At 41.3% G+C, this 22393-nt stretch overlaps 1 protein-coding gene across 18 annotated transcripts in view; it reads left to right on the top strand.

The window, feature by feature from the left end:
* plekha7b (pleckstrin homology domain containing A7b) overlaps window positions 1-22393 on the top strand; it is a 92387-nt gene that overhangs the window by 66556 nt on the left and 3438 nt on the right. For 9 of the 18 annotated variants that reach the window (XM_086024725.1, XM_086024722.1, XM_086024719.1 and 6 more), the window contains 15 exons: window positions 2058-2216; window positions 3451-3504; window positions 7147-7215; window positions 8174-8254; window positions 9121-9270; window positions 9549-9650; window positions 10665-10776; window positions 11189-11400; window positions 11926-12111; window positions 12816-12933; window positions 13016-13107; window positions 13210-13425; window positions 17898-18122; window positions 20106-20239; window positions 21181-21332. In XM_086024725.1, the coding sequence (XP_085880851.1) occupies window positions 2058-2216; window positions 3451-3504; window positions 7147-7215; window positions 8174-8254; window positions 9121-9270; window positions 9549-9650; window positions 10665-10776; window positions 11189-11400; window positions 11926-12111; window positions 12816-12933; window positions 13016-13107; window positions 13210-13425; window positions 17898-18122; window positions 20106-20239; window positions 21181-21332 (2062 nt within the window). Of the gene's footprint in view, window positions 1-2057; window positions 2217-3450; window positions 3505-5107; window positions 5189-7146; window positions 7216-8173; window positions 8255-9120; window positions 9271-9548; window positions 9651-10664; window positions 10777-11188; window positions 11401-11925; window positions 12112-12815; window positions 12934-13015; window positions 13108-13209; window positions 13426-17897; window positions 18123-20105; window positions 20240-21180; window positions 21333-22173; window positions 22300-22393 lie in introns of those variants that run through there. The other 9 variants (XR_015086021.1, XR_015086020.1, XM_086024734.1 and 6 more) reach the window with 8 other exon arrangements.

Raw genomic sequence — 22393 nt, 5'->3', positions numbered from 1 at the left:
TTGTTCCACGATGAGATGGATGACTTGTGTATTCGGACACATTATCCCTAGATGATGTGAATCAGCTATTGTATGTTCACATATCCCATTTCTATATAGTTGGGGAGCCCTCTGCGATAGAACCTCTGCCACAGTTCAGCAGGAATCTTGAACAGCTCACATTTTTGGATTTTATTATTATTATTTTTTTTTAAATACACCAATATGAGAAGTTTAGACGTCGCGTCCATCTACATGATGTGTTTTAGAACTTATTACACGGGTGGACAAGTTACGGACCGCTCTGTTCTTTTAGCTTACCCACCGAGCATTTCCATTAAGTGTCCCGTATAATATTTGTTGCATTGTTTTTGCACACCCCCCCCTTTTTTATTCCTTTTAGTAAAATGCATTGACTGTTTCTTATATTTATCTGATCCAATAATTAGTTAATCGATTTGGAGCAAAAATCTCATTAGCCGAGTAGCATAACTGGCCAAGTTGTTTTTATACGTTTTTGGAAACAAGAAACAGACAAGACAAAAAAGAGAGTACACCTTAATTTAATTACCATGGCCTGGTCGACTGAGAATCAACACAAAAATATGAAAAAAATAAAAATCACAATTTTTTGCAAGCAAAAAATTTAAATATTACTGGTGTCAGGCGGAAACTTTGCATTTCCAAAAACAAAAAAAAAACAAAAAATATGGCACGCTTGTTGATCCATTAACATTTCATGGTCAAAGAGACTAAGCTGTTAACAACACATTAGCCTGTTCAATTATTTGTAAAGAGAACATATACATGACCAATCGTATCGATTTGTGAAATTCACCCGAGTTGGACATAAGAGGTTTTCGTCCAACGGCAGTGTTACGCTGTTAGGCTAAATATTCCATTTAACAGGTTTTATTTATTCTAATTCAATAATTGATTAATACATTATAATAACATGGAATTTACATAATAAGAAATACGCATAAATTATCACTTCGTTGAAATAGACTAATTTATTTGTTACATTCATTTTGCTATTTTTTCCCAACAATTGGTTAATTAAAATATAATGTGCAACAAATTATTATTTTAATCATCAAATAATCTCTCTCTCTTTTTTTTTTGATTAGTCAATCAGTCAATGGTAAAATAAGCATTTGTTAATTTTCATCCCTTTATTAAAAATCAAGACATTATTTCAAACTGACAGTTCAGAAAATGCATAACATAAACATAAATTGATAACTATTTCAGTTACTGGTTTGGTCAGTAACATGTCAAAAGAATAGAGGAAATGTTGATCGTTGTTTTTCCATATTAAAAACAGATGTTTGCAAATGTCTTAATTTAATGGAACGTCCACATAAATCTGAGAATAATCACTGTTGAGAGGCTAAAAATCTGATGATTTGGACAATTTTAAGTTGAGATCTCTGAACGAGTAATCGATTGGCAAAATAGTTGTTGGTTAATTTGATACTTGATTAATTTTCAATTAATAGATTAATTATTGTGCCTCTATTATTTTTTTTAATATGTAAACGTTTTCATTGTAGATGTCATTGATCTATCATTTTCTTTTAATTGATATGATGATAATTGTTTTGGATAAAGGATGGATGCTGGATATTTTTTTTTGTATTTAATGTATTGTGTAATGTATTTCATCATTGTTTACATGATTTTACATGAAATATTTGATTGTTTCACATACAGGACACAATTACTGCAGATTTTCCCTATTCACATCAGGGCTTGGTCCCTTTCACCATTTCTGTTGAAATCTGATTTCTCAGAATTGATTTTGTTCAACCTTAAGATTTCCCACTGCATTCTAAAGCGAGGTCATTGAATCCAAATGGGCCCCTATCGAATCAGACCACCCCCAACAGCCCATGAAATCTTCTTTATCGCACCTGTCCAATGTCCATTGATCAGCTTTGGCATAGTTTAACACCCATCAATAAAAGTGCTCCCGTCTCCCTACTTTTGGGCAATATTTACCACTGTAGGAATTTGTGTTAAGTCACTAGTAACTGCTGGCTCCCTCTGTGTTGTAAACCCGGGTGTGGCTCCAGCCCGAGGAGCTGACTCTGCTCCTCATTCAGCTGCGGCGGCACCAGGCCAAGATGGCTGGTGTGCAAAGCCCCGCCGCTGCCACTGCTGCCGGTGGCGGCGGTGCGTTGGCTCATCTGCGGCATCAGCAGCACAACGGCCTCCTTGGCCCCAGCTTGCAGGTCAGGGGTCTTGCACTTCCTTAAACCTCTTGAACATGGCAGCCCCCCCCCCCGGTGGTGCATCATGAGCCACCCACCCCTCTCCCGACCCAGCTGATCCCGAACATTCCCTCCCTGTCATTCATAGACATTCAATCGCCTCGGACTTCATTGCACGAAACAGTGCGCGGATTTGACACACACTAGTTGACATTGAAAGCACGTTGCTTGTTGTTTGCACTTGCATTTCTACTAATGACCACATAAAGTGCAGTCATGCCTGCGTTTCTCATTTTGAAGCAGCCATCATTCCGCCCTGCAAACTGCAGGCGGCGCTTAGTAAAGACAACACCATCCTTGCTCCTGCTCTGTGTGACCGCACTGTGCTACTCGTACTTGATTACTTGATTTCAGTTTGGCTTGAAAAAAACAAAAGAAAAAAGACAAGTCAACTTTAATGGACCTTTTCATGATGACGTCACACGTATTTCCAGATGGTAAAAACTCTGATGGCACCACTTTTAAACAAACCCTGCTAGGCTATTTCAGATTGAGCGATTGAGAAATCAGTGAAAATGGCTTTTAATGATGATTTTAGCGTTCTTGGTATATTGTGTCCAACGGCTGCTGTATTTTACGAGAACATTTCAACAGGTTGATTAAAAAAATCGATGTGAAATTTCGGACATAGTTAACGTGATCATCTTTTCTGTAGTTCGGATTGATGGGACAGGCTAATCTTTTGATCCTAAAAATGATAGCACTTTTAGATCTACTAGCAGACTGGCCATTATATGTATTTAGCTAAATTACCCATTGACAACCCAACCAAAGATTTCCTGCATAGATAGGAAAATATCTTCCACGAACCCAATGACGGAGGTTTGGTTCCCAGTCTGTCCCTTCGAGGTGGCTACTACGTCACAAGGCAGTCTTGTGAGCTTTCCTGCACAATTATTTACAACGTCCGCACGATTTTTCTTTTCAGATTTTTTTTGGGGGGGGGAAGAAATTGACACAAACCTAAATGTTTTTCAGTACCGGTATATCTGTCAGGCCAACCCCAAACACAGCAAGTTTTTGGCATCATTTTCAGTTTGGGTGAGCAGCAGTCAGTCACTTTTCTGCCAGCCTAAAGTACCCTGGCACCTATTTCGAACATTATGAAAAGGTCCATTGAGAGCAATTCAATTCAAGCCCATAATTCTTTGCAGCTTCATTTCAAGTCATGTATCTCTTCACTGCTCATTTAAAGGCTGACGATACTTACGTACAACTGAAGAAGGACCTGGAGTATCTAGATCTGAAGGTGGGCCCCATCAAATTAAATGTCACTTGATCCTTTTTTTTTTGGTCCTATTTGTCTCCCGTTTGTGTTCCATCATCCCACCCCTTCTCTCTTCTTTAACATCTGCTCTGCTTTTTAATGTCTCTTATAATTACAAAGCATGCTTGTCACGTGTGTTAATAGTTCAATGTGTGTTTATGTGCGATGGAAATACAGTGTAGTGACTTTTTGGCTTCTTTATTTTCTAGAATGCAATGTTGCCAGTTTGGGTCATGTTAAAAAAAAGACGGAGTAAAAAATACATTTAAAAAATCTCTCTCTCGCTCTCTGTCTGTCTCTCTACGTATGTACAGTGGGTACGGAAAGTATTCAGACCCCTCAAAATTTTTGTCACTGCAGCCATTTGCCAAAATCAAAAAAGTTCATTTTATTTCACTCAGCACCCCATCTTGGGAGAAAAAAACAGAAATGTAGACGTTTTTGCAAATTTATGAAAAAGGAAAAACGGAAATATCATATGGACAGAAGTATTCATGCAGCGACCTTCATTTTTAACTCAGATGCTGGCCATTTCTTCTGATCCTCCTTGAGATGATTCTGCCCCTTTATTGGAGTCCAGCTGTGTTTAATTAAACTGATTGGACTTGATTAGGAACAGTCTCCAAAAGACCTTACAGCTCACAGCGCACGTCAAAGTAAATGAGAATCATGAGGTCGAATGCACTGCGATCAGGACAGGCGATCAGAGCCGGCCAAGGTTAAAAACGAATTTCTGCGGAACTGAAGGTTCCAAAGAGCACAGTGGCCTCCATAATCCTCAAACGGAAGAAGTTTGGGAAGACCGCAACTCTTCCTCGACCTGGCCGTCCAGCCAAACTGAGCAATCGTGGGAGAAGAGCCTTTGTGAGAGAGGTAAAGAAGAACCCAACCCAAAGTGCAGTAGGGAGATGGGAGAAAGTTTCCACAAAGTCAACTATCACTGCAGCTCTCCACCAGTCAGGGCTTTATGGCAGAGTGGCCCGACGGAAGCCTCGCCCACATAGTTTGTCGAAAAACACATGAACGACTCCCAGACGATGAGAAATGAGATTCTCTGGTCGGATGAGACCAAGATTGAATTTGTTGGTGTTAATTCCAAGCGGTATGTGTGGAGAAACCCAGGCACTGCTCATCATCTGCCCAATACAATTACTTACTGAGTGTACATTAAGGAGAAATAAAATGAACTTTTTTTGATTTTGGCAAATGGCTGCCGTTACACAGAAAGTGAAAAATTTCAAGGGGTCCGAACACTTGCCGTGCCCACTGTGTGTGTGTATTGTACATGAAGTACATGAACTTTATTCCCATACATTTACCACTTTATTCTCACAATATTCGATTCTGCTCTTTTCCATGTAATTTTCTTTTTAGTGTAGCCTTACAACAATGTAGTCTAAAGTAAAAATGGCTTGGCTTGTTGAGGCATCCTGCATCTGTCTCGTCCGATTTTGTGAGAATAGAGTCGGGACGTCTGAGCAGTTTCTCCACACCGTACTTGAAATCCACCACAGCGCACCCGGACCTGGCGGGAGTCCATTCAACACTCGTTTTTGTCATCCTCTTCATTTCCTGTTTCAAACAGATCCAAAGTCATGTGCCGCTGATTGTTTCAGTTCACGGCGGCTTTGAAAACGCCACTCCAACTTTTGGATGCTGTTGGAATGTAAGGAAGGTGTTTATACGAAGACAGACTGCTTTGGAATCAAATGTGATGCTGGAAATTAGGATTATGCTCTTGGGTTCTTTGTGTCAATCATGCCCGGTCAAAAATTGACATGATGGGGAGGATATGATTAAGGCAAAAGGCTACTTTGGCTTTCCTGCATGACATGGAGCAATGTTTTTATGTTGTCTTTTGTTCTGCTTTTGAGGGAATTGGTGACGGTGTAGCATATTGATGCACGTTTGTGGCGGTGAACAAAATTAAAAGTTTGAACTTCCAATGTGATTGCTTGAGCATTTAGCAAGACGTTCTGGAGCCAAATCATTTCTGAATAATCAGACATGTGTCTCTGAGGGTCCTGTCATTTCCTATGGAGAAAGAAACATAATTCAAGTTTATTAACTCATTCAGCGCCGAGGACATATTTATATGTCTTGACGTATAAATATGTCTTTGGGATTAGATAAGTGAATCGATATTTATTTAACTCCTTCACTGCCAAGGAGATCATTATTTGTCTTTTCACAGTCCAGCCATTCAATCCCAGGAATTTATTTCTGCATTTTTAAATATTTTTCAAATGTTAGTTAGGGTAAAAGAGGGTCTGAAAATGTTTGGCACTGAATGAGTTTAAAAAAAAAAAAATACTGTATTCATGAAATCCTGCTAAATTCTCATCAAAATGTGCATTATAAAGTCAGTGGTGGTTTCTGGCATGTGCGACATGTGAGTGCACACACACATACAAACGCACGCACACACAAAACTACCTGATAGGGTCTCCAACTGCGTAAAGGCATGGCCAGTGAAAATTGTCATGTTATGGGGATTTTGCACCCCCTTGTGGAGGTGCCCTATAGTCTAGGAGTAGCAGAAAAGATGCATAGCGATGGAACTTTTCAATTTGTGTACGTTTAGAATGAATGTGGATTTTAGGCTTGACACAGAACCATAGTCTAATAATATAAACACGTAAGGCATGATAGAAGTGCAGCTTCAGTGTTGGAGAAATTGACAATGGCATCCCAGCATGTCTAGCGACGCTTATGACTAATTGTAGCTAATTACGTGTTTTATCATTAATGTCACTTGTTGTTGGTATTTCCTTGTAGTAGTTTAATGCGTGTTCTACTCACCTGTTGTGAATCGTTTTCAGAGCTGGGCATTTTACTAAAAATTGAGCGTTTGGTATTCATCATCTGTTATTCGTCTTTTTTTTTCAGGGGGGAAAAAAATAGTACCTGCCTGTAGGCCGGTCCGCCTCTGTTTTCAATTTGCCCCCCAAGCAACAACAACTCAACAACAACTCATGACCGCGAAAAATAGACAAAAGACGGATCAAATACATTGGCTTCCAACTATGCTAATTCCGTTGATTTGAAATGTTTTCCCGTCATTTATCAGCAAAACGGGCGTCCGTCACAGGCGGATAGACGGACCGGTCCGCCACATAGACGGAATTCCCAGCTTTGATCGTTTTCTTGTGATTTAAGTCGTTAATAGGAGGGACGGTGGCACCGATCTAACAATTACTGACATCTTCCCATGCACCCAAAAGATGAATTGAACAGTCCAATTCTCGCCACAAGCGAAAATTATGCTGGGAATATAATCGACGCAAAACCGCTACCGTATACAGTTCACATACAACACAGCAGAATCCTGTTAGCGAGTATTTCAATGGGGCCTAGTTGGCTCAATGTTTACGCTTTTAGTTTCTGCACTAACTTTTGTTTTTCCAGCTCAAGCGCTTTCTGCTTCTATGATTCATTATTTGATTTCCTCTGAAGCCATCTGACTTGACTCGTCCGATAGCCACACTGTTTGTTGTTTGTTAAGATCCTGTGAAATATTTATGCGTTAACTGGGAGCGTTAAAGCAGGAGAGCGGAGCATCGAACTGTGTGGTCATAATGGTGTTAAATATTCTATTTTGTTTGCGGCTACGGGCCATTTCAGGTTACTGGACGGGAATGCCTCAGAAAAGAAGCGCAGAGGCCTGTGAAAATAGCTGAAAGTGATGCTGATGTAAGTGGATCATGATGTTTATGTGTTTATTTTTTTTTCCGACTTCTTTGTAGCCGCCGACAAGAGTGCGACTCTTAGTGTGCTTTGTGTGCGTTAAGTTGTTTTAAACAGAGCGACTGGAGGCAAGGGAGCGTAAGTACGCACACTACAACACAGTGGGGACTCTAAGGCCGACTGCACGGCGAAGGCCTGAGAGTATCGACCGCAGCTTTTATTTTCCTTGCTGCAATTTAAAGGGAAAAATACATGTAATGGGACTTTTGGATGTTGAGCTGTTAAATTTTTCAGTTTGATTTGCCCGCCGCCGCTTCACACGCTCTTTGTTTCGCACCGAATTGAGGTAAATGGGATGGATGTCCTGGCTTTTCATCATTAGCATTGTTCCACTTTAACAATTTATAAGAAATTTGTCTGAACGATGAATATTTCATGCAATTAAAAACAACAATATACAGCCTCAGCAAAATAAAAACAGCTTAATAATTAATTGAACAGAATGATAAGTAGATGTGAGAAAAATACACAGTGTGAGAACCACTGTGGACTTGGCAGGCTTATGTTGTTTTCATAACCACATAACCCATTTCTGGGAAAACACTTCTGTCACTCCCAATCAACACACTTTGGACCAAAAGTGAATTGGAAATGATATGGATTTTTCATTACAATTGCTCGTAATGGCTGTTACTACATGTGGAGATTTATTTTTTCTACTGCACTGTGGAGAGAACGTCCTCTTGAGAGTGAGAAGAGATACTTATTGACATATTCACACAGAGAAGAGCGATGCATTTTATCTTGCCGAGGACAAACAGTGAGCACAATCGAGTCGGCCGTCTTAGCTCTGTTTTACTTCTCACTGATTTACATCGACAGTTATATGTGAAAATGAGATCAGTTTGATTGTTTTCCTTTCATTTCTTTTATGCTTATTCTTGTCATTTTTTTGTCTCTCCAGGTGAAATTAAGCCGACTGTGTGAGCAAGACAAGATTCTTCAGGAGCTAGAAGCCAGGATACGCACATTGAAGGAAGATAAGGTTTTGGTCAATAACTTTTTATATTGTCTACTGAATTACAGATATGCAATTACCCATATGTTGGACACAGTAAGCTATGTTTCACATCAAATACATTTTGCTTAAGAGCAGTGATTGCTTTTCCGCGGAAGTCCTGTGGGTGTCGCTTTTAACCCACTGTCAAAACAATTCAAGACAGAGAAGGTATTTGTGGTGCCAAGGAGGGACGTTGAAATGAGTTGAGGAGCTTCATTTAGACAAAAGTAGTACGTTGCCATCATCTTGTAGCATCTTGAGGCCAAGGAACTTTGCTGAAGTTCACAGAGGAGCTTCATTTAGACAAAAGTAGTGCTTTTCTGTTGTCTTTATGCATCTTGCTGTCAATAAAATATTTTGAAGTGAGTTGAGGAGCTTCAGTTAGACAAAAATGCTTTGCCGCCATCTTGTGTCATCTGTAGGCAATTGTGAATTTTCGCAGTTACATAATACTGAGGGTTTGATGTATACCGTGCAGTACAGACGGCAAAAAAAGGCTTTGTTGACTACTTTCACACTTGCTGGCTGGGCAGAAGATCCAGACTATTCCCAACTACTTGTCCACAAGCAATTAAAAAGCAACTTTTCCATAATATGTCCCCATAGAAATATGGTATATGCCTTTTTTTTTTTTTTTTTTTTTTTTTTTTAGCAATGACTCCAACTAATTTGAAATCATCAGACAGCAGTTTGTTTAGTCCCATTTTAGATACTGTGTCACAAGATATGGGGAAGGGCACCCAGAAATGGCGGCTCAGTTATGGTACCCATCGCAACTTTACCAGAAAAAAAAAAGAGAAGTGAATCCTTAATTCAGTAAATCCTGAATGTGTGTTCATGTTTCAATGCAGGACAAGCTGGAGTCAGTGTTGGATGTGTCCCACCAGCAGATGGAGGAGTACAGGGATCAGCCAGCGCACATGGACAAAATTGCCTACCAGCAAAAACTACTGCAGGAGGACGTGGTGCACATCAGGGCGCAAATATCCCAAGCGTCCACAGTAAGTCACACATTTGTCTCACATGCCCAGTGGAAAGAACGTAAACGATTAAACGTGAATGACTGAACCTTTGTTCATTCATTGACCCGATTTGGGTCAGCACCAAAATGTACACTGTCACTGTTACCTCCTGCACACTATATCAAAACGTACATTTTGTCAGTTTCATGCATTTTTCTTCTTCTTATTATTATTTTTTTTTTTTTTACTCAAGGTCAATGTCAGAAAAAGTTTCGACGTATAAGTGCACTAAATAGGACCCGTGTTATGTTGCGCAGGAGATGGAGAATGCATGGAGAGAGTACATCAGGTTGGAGAAAGATGTAGACTGGCTCAAAGCAGCTCTGCAAGGACACATGACTCGCACTGACCTTTCTCAGGTATTCAGCATCTCCGGTGTGGACGCATGAGAGAGAATTAATAATACCTCATATGGAGTTGTTTGCAAGCAAGACGAACGTGAACGTATAAAAACAGCTCCGTTTTTATATGTTTTTCCACTTTAGGGAGAATATCATTGTTGTCGGGCAGAAATCTCCTAGGTTCAAATGTGGTCAATTGCTCATTTTTTCACAATCAATACAATTTCTCATTGGTCAGTCCCAATTTGGGCTGTCATTTTTACGCATTATTAACCAATTTAAAGCCCATTATCCCACTGAGCGACAAACGTTTGCGAGTGTTTGTGAGGGTAACGGATTATGATTTTTCGTCAGGGTTTATTCAAGATGGCAAAGATGTTTGCTCGACGTTCACCAACAGTTTTAATGGTCGCTGACAGTTTTTCTTGTCGTAAGGAAATTTTGAACAAAATCCCTTGCGACCTTTGGCAAACGCTTGCGACCTTGAACGAAACATTCGTTACCTTTGCAAACAGTGGCAAACGTTCGCTCCTGAGTGGGATACGGTCGTTAAGTGTTGAAGAGCTTGAGAGCAAACCTATGAACTCTTTTTCCCTCACTCTGTTGATGCTGTTGACTTGACCACGATGATGCATGTGTAGACATGAACGGTATGTCGGTGGCTGTCATGGCCGGCAGTCATACTTCATTAAAGTGCACGTCAGGCACATGTGTATGGGCCTGTAAAGTTGATTTTTGACCCAACATAAAACATTACTGTCATATAACCCAATATATAATTAATTTGAACCAACAATTGGGTTAATTTTTAAGAAATAACCCAGAATTTTGACCCGACACAAACAATCCAAAAATTGGGTTTGTGAAATAACCCAACTGTTTTTAGAGTGTAGATTCCTTTTTCTGGTCATATGTTTGAGTTTTGACAACACAAATCATTCTTGACACTGCAACTTAGATTCCTTTTTCTGGTCATGTCACCCATTTGCCAGCAAGGCGGATGTAAATATGTGTTTGTTTGTTTATGGGCAGCAAGAGAAAGTCCAGATGAGGAAAGAGCTTTGGAGGATTGAGGATGTTATCGCAGGCCTCAGCAGCAGTAAAGACAACTACAAAGTCACTATCTCCTCTGTGACCAACCCAGGTGAGAAGCACTGAGCCTTGCACCCATGTGGACACTAGTCACAAAAATGTTTGGCATATATGCAGAGGTGGCTAATCCAGGTCCAGAAAGTCAAAACCCTGCCACAGTTTGGCTTTGGCCACAGGTGCTTCTACTCAACCGGCAGGTAAACGAGCTCAGTTGATTAGAAGCACCTGTGGCTATAGCCGAACTGCGGCAGGGTTTTTACTTTCTGGACTTGGATTACCCACCTCTGCTTATGTATATTTCGTGTGAAATTTCACCCTAGTAAAAGCCCGATATTCCCACTTTTTTGTGACAAGTGTATATGCCGTGTCCCCAGAAAGCCTGTCATGTCATCAGTGCAAATGCCTTGTATGCGCCCAGTGGAAAAGACACATTGCGTACTCATTTCACCTCCAACCCTCCCCAGAGAGGAAATTTGTGCCTTCCGTGTCGACGTCATCAGTGCCTTCGATGTCTGGAAGTCCGCCTGCTACGGAGATGAGATTGTCCCAGCAGCAGCAGCAGCAGCACAGCCCCCACCTCAGTCCTAGTAGCCACAATGCCACAAGCCTCACGCTATCCTCTAACCACAGCCAACGGCCACTTAACCCCACAACCAACGCTGCTGGGCATACATGGGTGAGTGACGTGCAAAGTTTGATGACGTATTCCATATCCTTCATATCCATTATTAACATTTTTGGCCTAAGTTGTTGGTTAAAAACATGGGCAGGCAAAATGAAAAGGGCCAACGCACGTCTATGTAGTCCAATAATGACTCTGGCGCCTGGTCAGATTTCACATTCGCCATCCTCGATTCTTTAACTAACATAACAATTAAAAAGATATGACTATCGGTCTTGAGAACTGAGTCTCCAGAGCACTAACTTCCACTAAAGACCCAGGCTAAACCCAGATTCTCATTCCCGACATGCACAGGTCTTTTACACTTTCTTGACACCAATGATTATTTTTGTATTAGCGTTGCTTTGGTGCCATCTTGTAGGCATTACAGAAAGAACACAAAAACCCGACTATAGCTGACAATACGTTTCACAGAATCAAATGTGAACAGGTGAACTATTGAATAGAGAATCATGAATAGGCGGGGTTTCGTTGCATAGAAAACACAGCTTGAAGTAATCAAACGGTGTGTGCGCGCAGGCTGACGAAGATGTGCCTCCCAGACCGCCTCTACCTCAAGTCTACAGCCCTGATGAGCACCCCCCCGCCGTGCCGCCGCTGCCCAGGGAGGCGACAGTCATCAGGCACACCTCAGTACGCGGACTTAAACGACAGTCTGATGAACGGAAGAGGGATCGAGAGATAGGCCAAAATGGAGATCTGAAGGTAGTATTCCGCGTGTTTACTGTGTTGCTCTGCTATCTAGCTTCATCGGTGGCACCCTCGCAACATAGCGAGTAATCATATCTACTGGGTTTTGACATTATCCAGGAAAGTCTGAAAGGTCCATTTGTGTCAAAATAGTTGTTTAAAGGTTTATAATTACAGCTATGCTAATTTCCATTAGACCAAATTTCACGATCATATTTTAGCATTAAGAAAGCCGACTTTCATTGGAAAAAAATGATATGGTTTGGTTGAGCTTTGAATTTTGGTGTTAAAAGATACCATCATTAATTCTCTTTTGTTTTGTGTCACAGGATTATAGTCAACAACAACTGGGAGTGCTAAATAAACAGCACACTTTTCATGTTGTGATGTTACAGAATAGTCTCCCATCTCTTGATAGTGAGAGAGTGAAAACTGCTGTGAAGGAATACTTTCAAAAGTGTGTTTTGATAAGTTAACTGTTCCTCCTCAGGTTCAAAGTGTGAAAGCCTATAGGAGGGGTCAAACTATACAAAAATGTGTTTAGTCTCTGTATCACAGATTTTCAGATATTGCGGCTGGGCCAGGAACATATCCCCCACATTAAACGGGGGGGTTCACTGTACTACAAACAAACTTGCTTAATCTCATGAAGGCCAGTATAAGAGCTACCTTTGAAACCGGCGTGCCTGCTTCATGTAACGGCTCTGCGGTTATGACAGGTGGAGCTCAGGCCTTTCCTGAGCGATCCTGAGCTTGTGGGTGTGGGAGACGGCTCCAGCGTCACCGGCGTGACATCATCAGGACATGATGGAGGTTATCAGACTTTACCTAGCAGAGGTAGGGTCATGCAGCACGTTTACTTGGACCTAAGCTGTCATGATTTAGAGTGTTTTTTTTTGTTTGTTTTTTTTCCTCTCAGGACTAGCCGGCTCCTCCCTCAGACTGAATCACTCCTCAAGCATCTCATCTTACGTGACCCTACGCAGGGCGACGTTAGCTCCCGGTGTGAAGGTGAGGCTCCTTAAATACGCATCGTCCCAGTCACACTGACTTGAGTGTTAATTATCACTTCCGTTCTCTTGCCTGCCCTGTGCACGTTTCGCTTCATCTCAGGAGCGATCGAAAAGTGCCTTGGAGCGTCTCTACTCTGCGGAGGCGGCGCCGCAGCGCGGGAGGATGAGCGCCGACGAGCAGCTGGAGAGGATGAAGAGGCACCAGAAGGCTCTGGTGCGACAGCGCAAGCGCACCTTGAGCCACGGGGACCGCCACGCCTCCACGTCGGCACGCTCCTCCTCGTCCTCGCGCCCTCTCTCGGCCGACTTTGGATCCGTATGTTTGTAATCTGGAACATCACCACACGTCACACTCTCGCGCATGGCGGCGGGCAAACAGAGAGTGACCGGCGAACATTCCTCTCACGCGTCAAACATTAGCGGTGCATGCTAAGCTCCTTTTTTAATGCATGTTGCTTGCAAAATTACACACATTCATTTCTGCTCGTTCACTGACTTTAAGCTTCCAAAGGTGTTATGATTTTTCATAGTAAGGCAAAGGATGTTTGATTTCTCTAGACAGTGAAGTTTGAAGTTGCTAATGCCAATGATTTTTACATTAACTGGAATCATCCATATGTTGCATTAACACATCCCTCTCAAAACATGCCTGTCGTCTTTCTAACTCATCCTGTCCTTGTCTCCCGTCCCTTCATCTAACAAATCTCCATCCGCACATTGTCAGCTGCCATAGAAAATATTGCACTGCAGTGTAATGTGAAAATACAGGAAGATTTGACAATTAATTCATCTACAAAGTGGCCACATGTGCCATTTTACCTTGCACATTAAGGTCCAACAACTGTGTAAAGGAAATGTCCAATGAACCGAGACCTGCTGAAAATGCGAAAATCTGTAAGTAATTGACGCGCTCTCTAAAAGGTTTGGAATTGCCTTTAGATGCTACAAAATGGTGGGCAAGGACTACTTTTCTTTTGAAGCTCCACAACTCACACTAATGGCACCAAAGCAATACTGTTTACTGTTACAAAAAAAAAAACACACCCAAAAAAAAATCTGCAGTGTAAATTTGTCAGGCTTGACCGTATGGTGATAATACAGTGGTGCCTTGAGATAGGAGTTTAATTGTGACCATGCTTGTAACTCAGAACACTCACCTCTTAAATCATCTTTTCCCACTGAAATGAATGGAAATGCCATTTATCCATTGCAGCCCCCCCCCCAAAAAAAACAACAAAAATATTTGTAATGTTTCTGAAAAATAGCACTCTGTGATATTGTGCTTTAAAAAAAAAATTACAGTAATGGCATAATTAAATGGAATATGTAGAATTAAATTGCCACATTTTTTCCCCTCAATTCAATGCACATTGTGCTGCGCCTACATGTGTGCGTGCTTTGTCCACCAGGGGCCAGTATAATACTGACATAGGGACATACTGCACACAGAGACGTCGCGACACCTCAGTAAGCTGCAGTCGTTCTTTGCATAGAATGTGCAGTATGCCTGTGAGTGTTTTATGTTTACTTTGAAAGCCAACTCCAACAATAAGCAGCTTGAATTCTCTTTATTTGAAGAATTGTTTGAAAAACTTCTGGGCACTTGTATCCCAAGGCAGCACTGTATTCAGTTCGAGAAGTTTTAGTACCACAAAAGCTGGGCGAACCATGAGTATGTGGGGGTTCACAGTACGCTGCTTCTGTGTTTTTCATGTTATCTCCTCCTCACCTTTCTAAATCATCCGTCCATTTTGTTGCTTAGGGTCACCAATGTTGCCTTCTGAAAGATATTTCCGCCTTCATCAGTCACTTCTTTGGGTTGCGTTCACACAAATTTGAACAGGAAGAAGCCCCATCATTTCTTCTTGTTTCAACTTCCAAGTAGTGCAACCTCTCTTGTTGAACACAACATAGACTGTGTGTCAGCGTATATTATGCTGTGTTCTTACTTAAGCACAAATTTGGTTACTTCGGTCGTCAACTTAGCACCGCTTGTATGTTCCAAGACTCTAAGCGTATTTGCACATTGAAACTATTTTACCTACCAAAAGCACTGAGCAATTAATGTCCCCCAGACGGCATTGAATCACCTATCTTTAGATTACAATGGAACTTCTAAGGTTGAGAAAGACCAATTCTAATAAAAAAGATTTCAATTAATTTGAAATAGAAATACTGTGTTCGTTACTGAGCCTTGTCGCCAATAGTGCGAGTATCTGACGACGCCAAAGAGTTAATGCTTTGTTGGTCCCTGAACTGAGCTTGTGTGAGGTACAGCATGTTACTGTCTTGTATGACATCATACTCGATGGAAGTTAAAACCCCAAAGTTGTGTGTGTAACTTAAAAAAAAAAAAGGCGTTTTCTGCACTGAAATTTTGTACGACAGTGGTCAAATCTCAAGTACTTGTCTGTTATCATTGAGCAATGGCACATATTGAGTCTCATGGACTCATTTAAACTTTGATAATTTCCAAGTTGCTTCTTTAGTTGACAGCTTACAGCAGTGGCTCTCAAATTGGGCTCCGCCACAAAATAATTTGAAATAAATTATGTTGAATCATTGTAAGAATAATTAACACCCCGCCCATGATGGTCGCAAAGGACTATACTTGTCTGAGTAAAGCTCCTCAAATCACTCCAAATCGTTTCCATGGGGCCAAGACGCCATCTGATAGTGCACAAAAACAGCAAATAATGGCGTACCGGTTCCTGGAAAAAAAATGGGACACAAAAATCTTGAAAAGTTAAGTCCATCCGTCCATTTTCTGAACCGTTTATCCTGACAAGGGTCACGGGCGTGCTGGAGCCTATCCCAGCTGACTTCGGGGCACACCCTGAACTGGTCGCCAACCAATCGCAGTTTGAGAACACCTTGTTTACAAAATTACAATCTGTCCACCGCATGTTTTCATCAATAAACAGATCACCACACATTTTTGCTGCCAATACTAATGTGGATGCTTTCATAGTCTCATAGACATCCTGTGGGGGTGTGTGCGTGGGGGTGCGCGCGTGTGTGCGTCGAGAGAGACGCTCAGAGCTATGCAGGTTTCCATGTACCTTTCACGTAACCACCACCATAACAATTTCACTTGATGATTTTCACTTCGATAAATCCCACCATTGTTGTTCTCGTCTTTGAAAGATGAACAGTTTGCGTTTTATAGCACTAATAACTGCCCGATAATATATTACGCACACTCACTGGCTACATCGTGAGATCCAATACAAGAGCTGCATCCAAAATGCAGGCCTTTAAAAAAAGAATGCAACTTTGTATCAGATCTTACTAGCCTGTTGTATACAAAATAACTATGGAAATAAAACATTTCTCAGTGTTTTTCTTTCAAATTGTTGGGTGTTTTCATATGAATAAACATGTACGAACTCACACTGGCATGTTTTCTTTTTCTTTCTTTGTTTTAAGTTATGTTTGGTGAAAGTCATTTGAGTGTCTTAAGACTGTGTAACATTTTACTGGCCTTGTGTGTAGCTCGTTAGTAGCATGCTGTGTTGACTATGTATGTTAGCATGCATGCATGCTACAGTATGTTTGCTTCCTTTGTGTCACCCCTAGACCCCCTCCCCCACACACGTCCTTAACCCCCCCCAAAAGGAAAAGCCAACCCAAAAGGAAAGCCTTTTGAGCATTTCATGTCCTTGAGGAAACCGCTTAAGGTTCATGTGTAAGCACTTTATCTTCTCTAATAAGATAATTGAGTGCACTGGAAGAACAACGACGTCACAGAAGTAGAACGACTGTCTTAGTTTTTTATTTTTTTTTACAGCCGTCCACTATGATGTGTGACAACTGCACGTGTCAAACTCAAGGCCTGGGGGCTAGTTCCGGCCCGTGACAATTTATGTGGCCAGCAAAATTAAAACGTGTGTTGATGTCAGGTTTCTTGCAAATTGTTTTCACTTTTAACAACACCGTGGTATGAGATGTTGCAAGATTTATGGGTAACCTATAACCCCCCCCCCCCCCTTACAATAAATAGAAAAATAGTTTATGTACAGGCTTCTGATTTCAAAACTAGTTATCCATCCATTTGTTGTGTATATGCGATAATATAAAGCGATCATGCATTTATGTGGGTTCACTGTCATAAAAAAGCACAACTATGATAGGGCCTGTGACAAAAATGAGTTTGACACCCATGTTCTACTGTATTCCAGCACACGGGCAACTTTGTTTGCTAGTGCTACATGTTAGTAGTAAGGCAAAAACTGTGCACTACTGGTACTATCAAGGATATTAAATATATCGTCGCTGTCATGTGAAAAACATTCATCTCCATTTTTATTCATTTTCTTATTTTTACATGGATCATGTTTCCGCGTTACACACATCGCATTAAAGTGAAAATTAAAAAAGTTTCCAAAATTGGAGATAAGTGTTTTTCACAGGACAGCGACGATATGCTGAAGCCGGTTTTCCATAAAGCTGTACCGGTAAAATTGAATCTTGGTGACGAGGCATAGCAATTTTCTGATATTAAGCTACATTAAGCTTTTTTTTTTCCATCCATGTACAGTTTGGGTACGCTCTTTGTCCTCACTAGTAGGACAGCTTTGTCTAACTAGTAGGACAACTACCACTATCATTGTTTTAATAACCCAAAATGGGTTATCTTAACTCTTAAGCTTCAAAGGTGCAGTGCGGACAAAAGCGTATAGTACATTCCATAGTCTTGACTGTCTGCCTGTCGCTGATGACACAACTTGTCCTGGCGTGTGTACGGCTGTGTGTGTGTGTGTGCGTGGGTGTGTGTGTACCGTGCAGTGGGTGAGAGAGCAGGAGTTTGATCTGCAGCTGCTGGAAAGGGCCGTGCAGGGCGAGGAGGCTCAGGTCGTGAGGAGCGTCCAGGGGGAGGAGAGGCCACCCGAGCATAAAGAGAGACCCCGTTCGCACTCCGACGATTGGCTGAGCTTCAGCTCTGCGACCGAGACTCCTCGGAATCACGACGGCCAGGAAACATCCGATTACGATGCGGATTTAATCAAAGAGGTACAGGAAGTGACCTGCGCTTAGTGCAGATATGCAAATAGCGTGTGACCCCCACATATTAACAGTTGGCTAACCACTTTTCAAAAATCTCATTACAAAGCCCTATCTGATATAAAAGTAGTGCTTTGGCAACGACTTGTGGCATCTTGGCGCCAATAAACTACAGCTGTGATCAAATGCTTACATACACTTGTAAAGAACATAATGTCATGGCTCTCCTGAGTTTCCAGTTATTATCTACAACACAGATTTGTCTCTAATATAGGGATTGGAACAGATACTACTTTGTCACAAAAAACATTCATGAGGTTTGGTTCTTTTATGACTCTATTATGTGTTAACAGAAAAAGTGACCAAATCTGCTCGGGTCGACCAGACCCAACCGCCGGGCTGATGATTTTAGGTTATCTTGAAGAATTTGAAGGTAATCCCCCCTTCATTATCCCATTTACTCTCTGTAAAGCACCAGTTCCGGTGGCAGCAAAACAGCCCCACAGCATAATACCACCACCACCATGCTTGATGGTAGGCATAGTGTTCTTGCGGTTTGAGGCCTCACCTTTTCTCCTCCAAACATATTGCCGGGCATTGTGGCCAAACAGCTGAATTTTTGTTTCATCTGAACACAGAACTTTCCTCCAGAAGGAAGAATCTTTGTCCATGGGATCAGTCGCACAATTCAGTCAAGCCTTAAAGCAGCACTGGGCAAGAATTCGACCTTAATAAAAAATTGTCACAACTCTTTTGATGAAACATTGACTCACAAGTAGTTGAATGGGACTTTTGTCATGTATCGATTTTACTGTCACAAAGCAACTTTGAGGAGGATGGCATCAACCCTGGCACACAAAAAAAAATACAAATGTCCTGAATTGCTTTACGGCATACTCACTTCCTGCTTTCGCTATAAGGACAGAAGTCGATTTGAACGTCTACGCGCTATTACTGGTGTCATGGCAAAAGCCCCAAAACAAACAAAAAAACGAAAGTATTGTTTGAACAAAATTTGATTCATTACCTCATCGCTAGTCATCTTTCACACAGCCACTGGAAATAGAAATGTAATTCAGTCCAACTTGCAGGCCAGCGAGAGCTCAGGATTTCACGAAACTACGCACTGGCGCGCATGGGAACTGTGGTTGACTTTTGTCAAAACACTACCGCGTTTGTCCACATGGTGCCATTATCAACAAAAACTGACATATGACACAGTGTTTCTTTAAGGGGCTGCTTTTAGAGCAAGGGCTTCCTTCTTGTACGGCAGCCTCTCAGTCCATGGCGATGCAAAACACGCTTGACAGTGAACACTGACACCTGTGTGCCAGCAGCTTCGAATTTTTGGCAGATCTGCTTTTTGATGGTTCTCGGTTGACTCGTCACCCTTTTGACCAATTTTCTCTCAGTAGCAGGCGATAGCTTGCATTTTCTACCTGATCAGTGCCATGCACTTTTTACTTACAAAGAGTTGTTTGGACTGTTGGTCGTGGGACCTGCAGCTGCTTTGAAATGGTTCCAAGTGACTTTGCTGACTTGTTCAAGTCAATGATTCACTTTTTTCAGATCCGTGCTGAGATCCTTTGACTTTCCCATTGTAGTGTTGTGGGCATTTGTATCCAGTGAGCCCCGGAGCACAAGAAGTTAAGAGGACATGCGATCAAGCTCATTTCATTGACACAACTTTCTAAGCCACCGAAATTTTAATTTACATTTCTGCATGTATATTTTTGACCCACCAGATTTGGTCACTCCTGTTAACCCATATTAAAGTCATAAAAGGACCAAACTTCATGAATGTTTTCGTGACAAAGAAGTGTCTGTTCCAATCACTCTGTCAGAGAAATATCAGAGTTGTAGAAATAAATAACTGGAAACTTGGGAGAGCGAGGAGATTATGTTCTTCACAAGTGTATGCACATGTTTGATCACAACTTTAATGCTGTTATGTATGATTATGCTAGTTGTTCCCCTAATTTCTTTGCGCAGCTGTCAAAGCCTCAGAAAGTGTTGATTCCCGAGCGATATGTGGATTTAGAGCCAGAGGAGCCTCTGAGTCCTCAGGAGATGGAGGACCGCCATCGGAAGGTGGAACGGATCAAGAGCATCTTGGCAAAATCAAGGTTAGCTATAGAAACAAATGAAATGAAAATGAAAACACTGGAAATGTTTTAGACCAGTGATTCTCAAAGTATGGGAAGCGGGCTGCCTCTTATGGTACGCAAAACAATCACTGAATGAAATGTTCAAAGTGTACATAATGTTAGAATGGCTTAAAGTTCATTCTGTCCCTTAATTGTAATTTGAATCGTTGGTCTGAAAATAACCAACAATTCAAATTACAGTAGATTTGTTAAGCACAGTTCAGTTATATTTAACTTCCGCATACAATCAATTTGTATTCACCGGTAATATTTTAGAACTGTTTTCAAATATTGAAGACCTTATTGCAGAACTCTTTACAGGGCGTAGCGTGCCGTCGATTAACTCAGTCATTGTGTATGTACTGGAAAGGTGCGGCGATAGAACGAATAGGAGAGGAGTTGGCTGAGTGATTTCAGAGTGCTAACGGTAATAGCCCAAGTACGATGTGAAAAAATCTTTTATTTACGTATAAATTTTATCTCACTTTTTGTACAATACGTACATTATCCTATATTTAAATGCAGTGTTAATGTAGCAGTGGCTTACAATAATATGAATCATTTACATATATATTTTTTTTACTTTTTATGAAAAAAATGTGTATTTATCTCTACAGTTTTAAAGTTGGTCAATGTGTTGGTGCTTTAGGAGTTCACATTAAAATATGATACTCATTGGCCTTTTCTTCTTCAGAAATCCATTTCAAATTTCCAAATCCAAATCGTCTTTCGGGCCCATTTTTAAATTTTGGGTCAGCCTGTATGCATCGCCATTATAGCAACGCTAAAACAACAAACCTAATGGTAGATTTTGCACAGTCCTTCCATTGTTTTTTTTTCCAATTTTTTTTTTTATATCAATGACAGGATGGATCAACATTTGTACAGCCTCATCTTGAGTTCTTGTGTGTATGTTACAGTGTTCAAAAGCTGGCTCCAGCATCATGTGCAGCAGACAAGACTGAGGTGAGCCTGCTGGGGCTGGACTCGGTTCTACAGGAGCAGGAGAGAATCATCACCATGTCCTACATGCTGGCCTCAGAGGCCTCCCTCAAGAGCAAACGGGTCACAGGTAGCTCCACTCTTGTAAAACCGACCGGAAAGCGATACTTGCTAAAAGTTCAAGTATCTTAGCTTTGAAGTACAAAGTAAATAGAATAATGCCTGAGTTTTTTTTTCTTTCTGTAATTCGTATCAAACTTAATTTTCTTATATTCAACCTACTTAAGGTATTGGAAATGAGAGTATTGAAAAAAGGGAGCTTTTGTATAATGTTTTCTGTGTTTTCATTTTATAGGAATATAAGATCTGTGTTGGCTTAATTTAGCCATTAAAGTCAACTAGCGCACTTTAGCCTGACCATCATGTTAACCATATGCCGAAACAAGCAAATGATAACTTTAAGAGCACTGACGTTTTGACTTCCTGTTTTAATAAAGCATCACTGTACGAAAAGCATTCCTGTAAATATGCCCATGGGTGTGTGATGTTTCTCAACTCAAACGACGCAGTTCATCATTGTCGTCGTTTTTGTCGTCAGCTGCTGCTGGAGATGTTGTGTGAGCAGCAGATGCAGCATAGCCTATTGCTTGCATGCCCCCAATAGGACAGGCAGGACTATTTTTTCCACTTTGCGCTCCACGGTTCAAGCAATTCGTAAACCAACAATTTCTTGCCATTTAATTTTGCAGTAGCAAGAATCAAAGATCCATCCGTTATCGATACCGCTTATCCTCACAAGGGTCGCGGGGCGTGCTGGAGCCTATCCCAACTGTCTTCGGGCAGTAGGCGGGGGACACCCCGAATTGGTTGCCAGCCAATCGCAGGGCACAAACATCTGCACTCACAATCACACCTAGGGGCAATTTAGAGAGTCCAATCAACTTAACATGCATGTTTTTGGAATGTGGGAGGAAACCGGAGAACCCGGAGAAAACCCACGCAGGCACGGGGAGAACATGCAAACGATCGAACCCACGACCTCTGAACTGTGTGGCGGACGTGCTAACCAGTTGACCACCATGCCGCCAGACTCAAAGGTGATTAGGGGAAATGTATCAGAGTAAAAGCATGATTTTATGTACATGATGTTAGTACAGTAACAAAGTGTTTGACCTCAGTTACATTACTATC

Source organism: Filicampus tigris, chromosome 3 (genome assembly GCF_054856515.1).
Source record: "Filicampus tigris isolate MCC_2025a chromosome 3, RoL_Ftig_1.0, whole genome shotgun sequence".
NCBI lineage: Eukaryota > Metazoa > Chordata > Actinopteri > Syngnathiformes > Syngnathidae > Filicampus > Filicampus tigris.
This window is presented reverse-complemented; position numbering and strand designations above follow the sequence as displayed.